Here is a 10,161-nt window from a genome sequence, read left to right as displayed (position 1 = left end):
TCTTATCGTATGTAATTAAAAAGATAATAAGTTAAATCTTCAGGCGATAAAAAATTGTTGATAGATTGTGTTGCATTCATAATGACCAATTCCACGCTGTCATGTAAGACGCATAAATGCAAGACATGCTCTGTAGATTCGTCTACCCTCACGCATTTATGGAATCTTGAAATTGTTTTACTTTGCCCCTTATTTAGTATCATATTGTAATTTTATATCCTCCTACATACTGTATTTGCACTTCACCCCCTTCATTTTGTCTTTTGTAACCGTCTCTAGTCTACTCTGTACAACATTTTATGATTCCTCGATAAATTATTACCAAATCTCTGTTTCTCTCTCTCACACACACACGCAAGCACATATTATATATACACGCAATAATCTTTGGGATGTTGATATGATTTAATGGTTGGTTTTTGAATTTCTTTCTTCTATTCAGTTGGGAAGGCTCAATTGGAGTGACAGAGAAGAACGAGAGTGTCATATTGTTTCGATTTTCTGTCCCTTACAGCCGGAAATAAGTGTTTTGTGTGTCTGAGCTCTGAATTCCGATATCTCTTAGGGTTTCTTAATTACTGAATCAGATGGCGGAAATTGGATTGAGAAAACGGAGGATCATGAGATCCATAACGGTGACTGTAATTAGCGTCGTGACAGCTTCGATGCTCGCTTCGGCCGATAGAAGCGGGATGAAAGAAGATTTGGTAGCAGCAGCGACGGCGGATGTTGATGGTGATTTGAGTTATGGTTATTTTGTGAAATTGGCAAATTATTTGTTTCAAACAGATGGATCTGGTTATCAGCATGTTTGGCCTGTAAGTATCTTCTTGTCTATTTCCCATCTTCCATGGAGTTTCTTTCACTGTTATAAAGTTTTTTGGATGCATACTTTACTGAATATACAGATACAGACTGCAGATTCGAAGTACGTTTCAGATTTTACTTTACATTTGTTGCACTTTACCTACCATTTTACTCTTCCCTAAATTACCAAATCCTTTTCTAAATGCAATTTAGGAACATCTTCTATCTTAATTTCTATTTCTTTTTAAGCAAAAGACTTGTTCAAACACGCATGAGTTTGAAAACAACTTGTACACAATACAGCTTGCTTTATCTACTTCATCTCAATATTTAGCTTTTTTTTTGTTTAACAAAGGATAGAAAGGTATTACTTGTCTTTCATTCAACAAAAGTGAGGGCCCATTTCATAATTCTTTATGTATCAAAATGTATCTAGGTGAGACATGATTGATAGCAGTTGATTTATTATCCTTAAAAAACTCAGAATCTGAGATTCATACATTGCATCTTTTTAAAAACTTGAATATTCATTTGCAAAGATTGGTATTTCTTGCAATTTCACATATTGGTCTCATTACAAAATAGAAAGCAAATAGTTTTTAACATATTTATTATATTATATTATATAAATTTTTTACAGTTAACTTTAAATTTTGAAAAATATTAAACTTATAATTAAACTGAGAGCACATATAGTAGATTAGTAGTAATTTAAAAAAATATATATTATCCAATATTATATACGAATAAAATATACATATTATATTTATAATCAACTGATTCAGCATAGATTACGAACTACTCCACTATAACTTGTCCAGAACTTCATGTTAGCTATAGAAAAAGGGCCCCCCTCACACTTAAAAACAAAACCAAATGACAAAACACGTGATAATGATGCACATTTGACTTTTCAGACATGTCGTTCATTTCGATATAACAAGTTAAAAAACTTTGCAGCCCTTTATTTTATCTAATAATTCCAAACTCAAAATGACTTTTAAACTTATGTAACATTTTTGCAAAGTAAATAAACATAGATATTATATTAATTAGACAATGTTACTAAAAATAAGAACCAAGCATGAAGAATTTCTATTATTTTTTTTTTCACAGGAAATGGAATTTGGATGGAAAATTGTTGTTGGTAGTTTCATCGGTTTTTGTGGTGCAGCTTTTGGGAGTGTAGGTGGTGTTGGTGGTGGTGGTATATTCGTGCCTATGCTTACTCTCATTATTGGCTTTGATCCTAAATCCGCAACTGCCATTTCAAAATGTACGAAACAAAAAATATATATACACAATCTGTCACTGTCACTGTCACTGTAACTGTGTAACTGTTAATGTGTCAGTGTCACTGTCAGTCTGTCTGAAAACGATAACTTTTTTTTTTTATATATATTTTTTGATTTTGTTTTCAAGGTATGATAATGGGAGCAGCCGCCTCGACTGTTTACTACAATCTTAAATTAAGACATCCATCACTTGATATGCCAATCATTGACTATGACCTGGCACTTCTTATCCAACCAATGTTAATGCTTGGAATTAGCATTGGAGTTTCCTTCAATGTGATTTTTGCTGATTGGATGGTTACAGTCCTATTAATTATTCTATTTATAGGTATTATTTTTATTTAGCATAATTTTATTTTTACGTATATGGTTATTCATCAAATTACACATTGTGTGTATACTTTTAATTGTAGGCACATCAACAAAGGCCTTTTGCAGAGGCGTTGATACATGGAACAAGGAAACCATTATGAAAAAGGTAATGATGTTTAAAAAATACTGTTAGGAAATGAAAATAAATAATAAATGAATTATGTTCTAAACGTTATTTTTTGACAATTTCAGGAGGCTGCTAAGCGCTTAGAGCCAACTGGTGTGTTGATTCAACACTCTTTCAATATTATAATTAAATTTGATTATAAATACTTTCATCTTTTCTTAATAAACATACGTATAATTAGTTAATTACCATGTCAGGAGCCGATGCAGTAGATTACAAGTTTCTCCCTGGTGGGCCCAGCAATGAAACAAAAGCCGAAGAAGCATTAAAAGAAGAGGTAACAATAAATCTCACATGGATAAAACTGTAAATAAAAATAAAAAGAGCTAAAATTGGACACTTTATAACCTTTGAAATTCTTAGGTCACTGTTTGGGAGAATGTTTGCTGGAAGGAATTTGGGCTTCTTTGTGTTGTTTGGGTCGCATTTCTTGCACTACAGATTGCTAAGGTTCTTTATCATTAATCACTCTTATATTTAAATAATTTATTTCCCCCAATAATAAAAATTATTTAACTTACAATTTGTGTATGTTGATGAAACAGACTTATACAACCACTTGTTCCATATTGTATTGGGTGCTGAACTTGTTACAGGTATCTGATCAAAAAATACAAAAAAAAAAACAACATACTTTCTAGTTTCACATCTTATTGATTTACCCAATTAACTAATTTTATCATTCCTTTTTAGATTCCAGTTTCTTTTGGGGTATCAGGGTATGAGGCTATAAGCTTATACAAAGGTTCTAGAAAGATATCATCAAAGGGAGATTCCGACACCAACCTTACAGTTGGCCAATTAATCTTGTATTGCTCGTGTGGCGTCCTAGCTGGCATGGTTGGTGGCCTACTTGGTCTAGGTGGCGGTTTTATCATGGGCCCACTCTTCTTGGAGCTCGGAATACCCCCCCAGGTATCCTTTATTTTACAATGAAATTTTTTTAATAGAGTAGTATTAATCTTCTGAAGGTTGTTGATGATTTGAGTAGGTTTCAAGTGCTACAGCTACTTTTGCCATGATGTTTTCTTCTTCAATGTCTGTTGTGGAATATTATCTTCTTAAGCGTTTCCCTGTTCCTTATGGTAAGTCCATATTTTATTTTTTTATTATCAGTAAAAAAAAAAAACTAATTGTTGAATTTATTAATTTATTTCACAGCTTTGTACTTCCTTGTGGTTGCAACAATAGCTGCTTTTGTGGGGCAACATGTCGTGAGAAGGATAATTATTATATTGGGACGAGCGTCTTTAATTATATTCATCCTCGCGTTCACTATATTCGTTAGTGCAATCTCATTAGGTATACCTATTGGTTTCTTTGATATTAATGTATTTTTAATTCGATTTGAAAATTGAAAGTAATTTTATGGTATAATATTCTGACTTTTTTTAATACCCCTTTGAACCAAATGTCATGTGTGTCGCTTTTAGCCATATTTTAAATGTTACACATTTTGTCTTGTAGTTGTATCTAACCTATACCAATCAACTTTAGATAACTAGGTTGAAATTGTCATATATATGTTTTTTAAATTTTAAGCATCGTTTCTCTAATAACATCGTGTATTTTGTGTAACAGGTGGAGTTGGAATTTCAAACATGATAGATAAAATTGAACGACATGAATACATGGGATTCGAGAACCTATGCAAGTACGAGGTTTGAGATTTACTTTGTTATGCAAATGCAAATCCACATTGGATTTCGGGGGCTTGTGAATCATGCTTCGGTAGCAAAATTTGTAATTGTCTAAATTTCTTATAGGACCATTTTTTTTTTAATATCACGTGTACTAGCTTGTAATTTCTTTTCATCTTCATTTTTTTGTATAATTATGTATTGTGCAATAAGTTGAATCTTAATAAAGTGAGAAGAAAGTTAAAGTTTTTCATCTGTTTACGTCTTATTTATAAAATCCTTTTATAAAAAGTCATCAGTCGCTCGGCTAACTATGTTTATCTTATGGTTCTCACTTGGATTTTTGCTTAAAGACAAACTGTCGTATTTTAAACTTGACAAAAAAAAAAAAAAAACGATGATTAGTTTTGTGAACTAAAAACGTAACGTTAGTAATATCTAAAGCAATAATATGGAAAATAATATTGAGAATTAAATATCAAATAGTCAAAATGATAAGTTAGATTACCAAGTTTCGTTAGAAATTGGATTGGTTTGATCGTATCTAATTAATCATATCCTGAAAATCATATTTAGTCACCAAGTTCCATATAGAAATAAGATTGTCACGTTAGCGTATGAATTAAAAGACGGAATAAAAAAAGTAAAACCAACTTGAAAATTATGGATTATTGACTACGGAAAACCACACGAAATTAATCATATCCTTCAATGTTTTTATGCCGCTTGATTGCTTTAAGCTATAGTGTAAAACCGCAGAATTTAATGCAAACTATTGTTCTTTCAAACAGCGATGGTAGAACCAATAAATGCAAAGTGTATACTCGAAAACTGGAAGAATAAAGAATTTTGGAATTACCAGCTTGCAAATTCGCAAGAGGGGTATTTGGTATGAAATAAATGGGATCTAATATGTCTTATTTATACTTATAGGAGCTCCCAATAACCAAAGAGGGTAATGGCGGCCAACCACTCACGATCTTCCATATGGTATGCTGACAAAATCGTTGTCGCCTACGATTTAAGAAAATAAAATTTCACTGCTCGAATGTACTAAAGGATAGCACAAGGAAGCAGAGTCGAATCTTTAGGGACACAACCTAATTGTTAATGTCTTTTGCATACGGCACAAACTAGTCATTTAACAGAAAATAATAAATAGGAGGAATTTTTTAATATTAACTAAAACTAAAATAGCAGTGAAAATAACTAAATAAAATTCAATAATAAAAACGAATTCAGTTCTGCTGGGACTTTCCTAATCATGCAATCAATCTAGACTCGGTTATTCAAAATATGTTCTATTCAAGCTGGTATTGAGAAAAAACTAGCAAGCTCTTGTATAATCTCTTTGACCTAGTTAAATTAACCAAAACAAGCTCTTCAATTAACCCTAACTTTTTCCTGGTCTAATTAAACAAGTTCTTAATTAAATTCAGAAAAATTGTATTAAGATCTGTGTAAAATTCCAACAATATTCAAATACTTCTCACAAGCTCAGAAGTGTAAAGATATGAAATTTTGAGTTTATAATAAAGTCCAATCTAAACATAGAACCAATTTACTACTTGTTACTTATTACTAGGTTGTCAAAACAATTACGAATGTCAACAACTGATTAATGTGAATGATTAAACCCTAGTTAGGTAATCAAATTAACAAGAATCAAAATCAAATATTATTAAGCACAAAACTGAAATTACAAAATAGAATTATACAATCAAAACCAAATCTGATGACTTATCACATGAAAAGTACTAATCTTTTGTAGAGCTTAAAATTAGGGTTTTAGCCAGACATGGCTAAAATCGAATTAAAACTATTAAAAAGAGAAACTATATGACTAATCTTACTACACTAAATTTAGGAGATGATCTACAGCCTTCGGATCTTCAGAAAGTGATGAAAGATGCAAAAAATCGCTTTCAGAAGTCGTTTTCGTCGTCTGGGAACGTCTCTGATTGTCTCTGCTTCTAACTGATAAGATAGGTCGAATATATATCCAAGCTAGTTACTTAGACAACAATAAAAATATAAATTCGATTGAATTTTTGAAAAGCACAATCGAATTTTGGGACTTTGATCGAATTTGGCTAAAAACTGATTTCTGACGAATTCTGAACTGTGAACTATTCATACGATCGAATTTTTGAGGAAAATTCGATCGAATTCTTTTTGTTTTTATACTTTTTCACAAACACGAAAGTTGTCTGAAATTCTGTCTAGTTTTTGGAACATCTTAAATCTTGTCAATCGGAGTTACGAGTTATTAGATATGGTCAAAATATTGACAAGGGGTCAAGCTGCCACCAACATCCTTTAGGCTTTAAAATGTAGCAATCTATCTTCGTAGGATAAATTCAATCCACTTTGTGTTTTTTCGCTTGAATCGCCCATTTGTTTCTTGATCAAAACATCTTCCAAGCATTCCTCAGCATCCTTCATAAGTTCTAAGCTCCATTTAGCTCCAATGATCATTCAAACACATCCAAAGTTGTTCCCAAAGTATCGCTCCACTCGAATTATCTGAAAATGACATCAAAACATGAGTAGTACGGGAATTCTGAAGAATAACACAAGCCGAACATTATGTAAGCTAATGCACATGAAATAACTTAAAATATAATGCAAAATGTTAATAAAAACTATCCTAGAAGATGGATAAAATGACATTTATCAAATCTGTCCAAGCTTGAACCTTACTTGCCCTCGAGTAATAAAAAGACTAAACATTATAAGTGAAATGGAAAGACGTAGATGACTTAGAACAAAAACTGAAATAAATTAAGGAAACTAAAAACACTTCACTCTTTTTTTCATATGATCTGACTTAACACCGAAGGAAGCTCCAATGGAATCACTACCTAGACGATCATCACAATACCTTCCATCTTTCATAAACTCCCAAATTCAGGAAGAAACTCGACTGTGTAAACCAATAAACCAACTACAACTTTTATTTATACTTTATACCTTCGTTATCCTTGTTCGAATGGATAACATGTTTCAGAATTTTATGTCCGTAAGACTAAATAATTAAGAACCGGACTCAACTAATCCATAAGAACTTGTCACATCAAATCAACTTTCGTTGAAGCAGTGGGTCACACTCGTAGAAGCCCAGCTCCTATGCTTTCAGTTTTCTGAGATGTGACATCCCCAATTTCACGGCCAGAAAAGACTGATTTGTTTATGTTTTGTTTTATAAAATCAGACTAAATCCTTTTGATTAAAAGATTTGCGGAATTTGTTCCTAAAACAAAATATGATAAAATTTATCAAAACGTTTCTCAAAGAGAATGTATTTTTATTAAATAATAGAACCTCGGGATGTCATGTTCCAATACAGACCAAAAACATAAACAATATAAAGTAGACCTTACAACAGTTAATTGTAACTATAATCCAAAATCTCTCATCAAGTCCACCAATTTATACTCTTGTGCCATTACCTGTAATGCAAAGAAAACTGAGTGGGTCAGGCTTGGGAGCCTGGCGAGCATATAGGGTTTTCAACCCACAATAATACATTTATTATATTCAATTATCAAACAATCAACCCAAATACTCATTCCCATTATCTCCTTTATTTCTTAAGGATTAACCCTAAGAATCAACTATCCTTTATCCATTTATTCCTAAGGATTGACCTAAGGAATTGATACAAAGTCCACCACTGCCAAGGACAACAAATTACGACTGGTAAACACTTAGTTCAAAATACTTAACAAACACCTAGTTCTAACACTCCTAGTGAACAATTAATTCAAAACATCTAGTGAATACTTAGTTCTAAAACACTTAGTGAACACACTCAGTTCAACAACACCAAGTGAACACATCTAGTTCAAAAATATTTAATGAACACACTGAGTCCAAAAATACCAAGTGAACACATAGAGTTCGGAAATACCTAATGAACACATTGAGTTCAAACACCAAGTGAACACATAGAGTTCAAAAATACCTAATGAACAAATTGAGTTCAATCACCAAGTGAACACATAGAGTTCAAAAATACCTAATGAACACATTGAGTTCAATCACCAAGTGAACACATAGAGTTCAAAAATACCTAATGAACACATTGAGTTCAAAAATACTTATTAATTTCGTCTCACATCAACTATTTCATCTACCCATGTTCTACACAACATATTTGTAGATGCAAACACATATACAGTTTAAATCTTTTAAAACATGTATAAAGCATTATTTCAACATCTATCTCAAGTAAACGAACAATGTATAAACACCTAGCACATACTTCATAGCAAATACTTCATATCTATGCGGTAGAAGAAAGTGAATATACATTCACACATGTAACAACAAAATATACACATAACACGTATTTCTTATAAAATACTTCGTATTTATGCGTTAGAAGAAAGTAACCACACACTCACACCTATAAACAACAATATATATACACATAGCACGTATTTTATAAAATACTTCATATCTATGTGTAAGATGAAAGTGACTATACACTCACCTGGTCAGACAATGCTCGGACAGCACTACAGCTCTAAGAGTAGTATTCTTTGGTGAAACTGGGATCACTTCGCACACCGGGCTTCTCGCGGGCAGAGCTTCGGCTCGAAAACTCTTTTCTTCTCGGGATCTTCGGGCTTCGGGACTTGCTTCGGGTATTAGGGATGATACCGGGGCTTCGGGGGTACTTCTTTGCACATAAATCGATGCAATACAGGTGAGAGATGAGAGAATGAGCAACCAAACTCGGCTGGCCCTTCAAATCTATTTATAGGGAAAAATCTGCCCTTGACTTTATTTTTAATATATTATAATTATATTACTTATATATTATTTTTAGTAGGCCTGGACACGAAAATTCCGGTATAAACTCATAACTCCTTCGTCTGACGTCTGTTTTCGTCGTCTTTCCGTCGTTGCACTACTATTGATGAGATCTTCAATTCTCATTTAGATTGTTTTGGATAAATATCGCTCTAACGTAAATTCACTATTTACGTCGCGCTGTGTCCTGCCGGTTCTGTCGCGAAACTTCGACAGGTCATAACTTCTTCGTTATAACTCGGATTTTGACGTTCTTTATATATTTAGAAACCTCGTAACATAAACTACATCTTAGTTAAGATTACTCCTTCTAAATAATCTTTCACAAAAAAGTCATTTTTGATGCTTATCGTCTCTAAATTGACTAGCCCTGATCTATGGGCGTTACAATTATCTGCCCCTTAGGATGATTACGTCCCGGAATCATCAACAAAATAGGATTCGTATACCGACTCCATAAGTTATCTCTCCATCCTAAGTAATAACCTTGATGCTCAATCCTACATCTGCTCTTCGTACTATGTTGGAATTTCAATCATAACCTTCGAGTTACAAAATAAATCCTTTTTGAGGACTCCTTCTTCTTCTTAGGATAAGTACATTCCCTTATCTATCGTAACAGACCGATGGGTCGTGTCCTGGTGACCTCTCATCGTAGTCGGACTCAATTTGATATGACCACTAGGGTCGGAATAACAATCAATACATTAGTCATTACCAAAACAATGGTAACGACATACTTGAATAAAACGAGACCAATCACTAGCTTCTTGGTAACCTTGTGACTTTTCCTGATCCAAGTGCGAGTCATGTGCTTCCGGTAGCATAGATATCTACTACCATTCACACCTACTCATACTCGTCCCAAGTATTGTCTCGCAGTCCCCAAGTCCTAAAATCACAAAGCAACTTAACACATACGAATGTGTCCAAATAATCATAAAAAATTTCCTAGACTCTACTAGGACTTCTTCCATGCGTATCTCAGTCATCAATCTTGCTTCACCTTGGTTGGTGGTGGAAAGTTCATCCGATGGGACAACTTCAGGAATAACACCAATTGTTCCATCATTCCGCCAATCAAAGGTGTACTTTAGAC

The 10,161-nt window shown here is 33.0% G+C and overlaps 1 protein-coding gene across 1 annotated transcript; it reads left to right on the top strand.

The window, feature by feature from the left end:
- The first annotated feature begins 294 nt into the window (after positions 1 to 294).
- LOC111885856 (sulfite exporter TauE/SafE family protein 3) lies at positions 295 to 4,494 on the top strand. Its single transcript, XM_023882082.3, has 12 exons — positions 295 to 818; positions 1,924 to 2,083; positions 2,230 to 2,430; positions 2,516 to 2,580; positions 2,667 to 2,694; positions 2,799 to 2,878; positions 2,965 to 3,051; positions 3,147 to 3,197; positions 3,295 to 3,516; positions 3,593 to 3,686; positions 3,763 to 3,903; positions 4,183 to 4,494. The coding sequence occupies exons 1-12, from the start codon at positions 588 to 590 to the stop codon at positions 4,266 to 4,268; spliced, it is 1,446 nt and encodes a 481-aa protein (XP_023737850.1). The 5' UTR covers positions 295 to 587; the 3' UTR covers positions 4,269 to 4,494.
- The last annotated feature ends 5,667 nt before the right edge of the window (positions 4,495 to 10,161 follow it).

The sequence above is a fragment of the Lactuca sativa genome, chromosome 5, assembly GCF_002870075.4.
Source record: "Lactuca sativa cultivar Salinas chromosome 5, Lsat_Salinas_v11, whole genome shotgun sequence".
NCBI classification, from domain to species: Eukaryota; Viridiplantae; Streptophyta; class Magnoliopsida; order Asterales; family Asteraceae; genus Lactuca; species Lactuca sativa.
The sequence above is the reverse complement of the archived record's forward strand: the minus strand, read 5'-3'. Positions and strand labels throughout refer to the sequence as shown.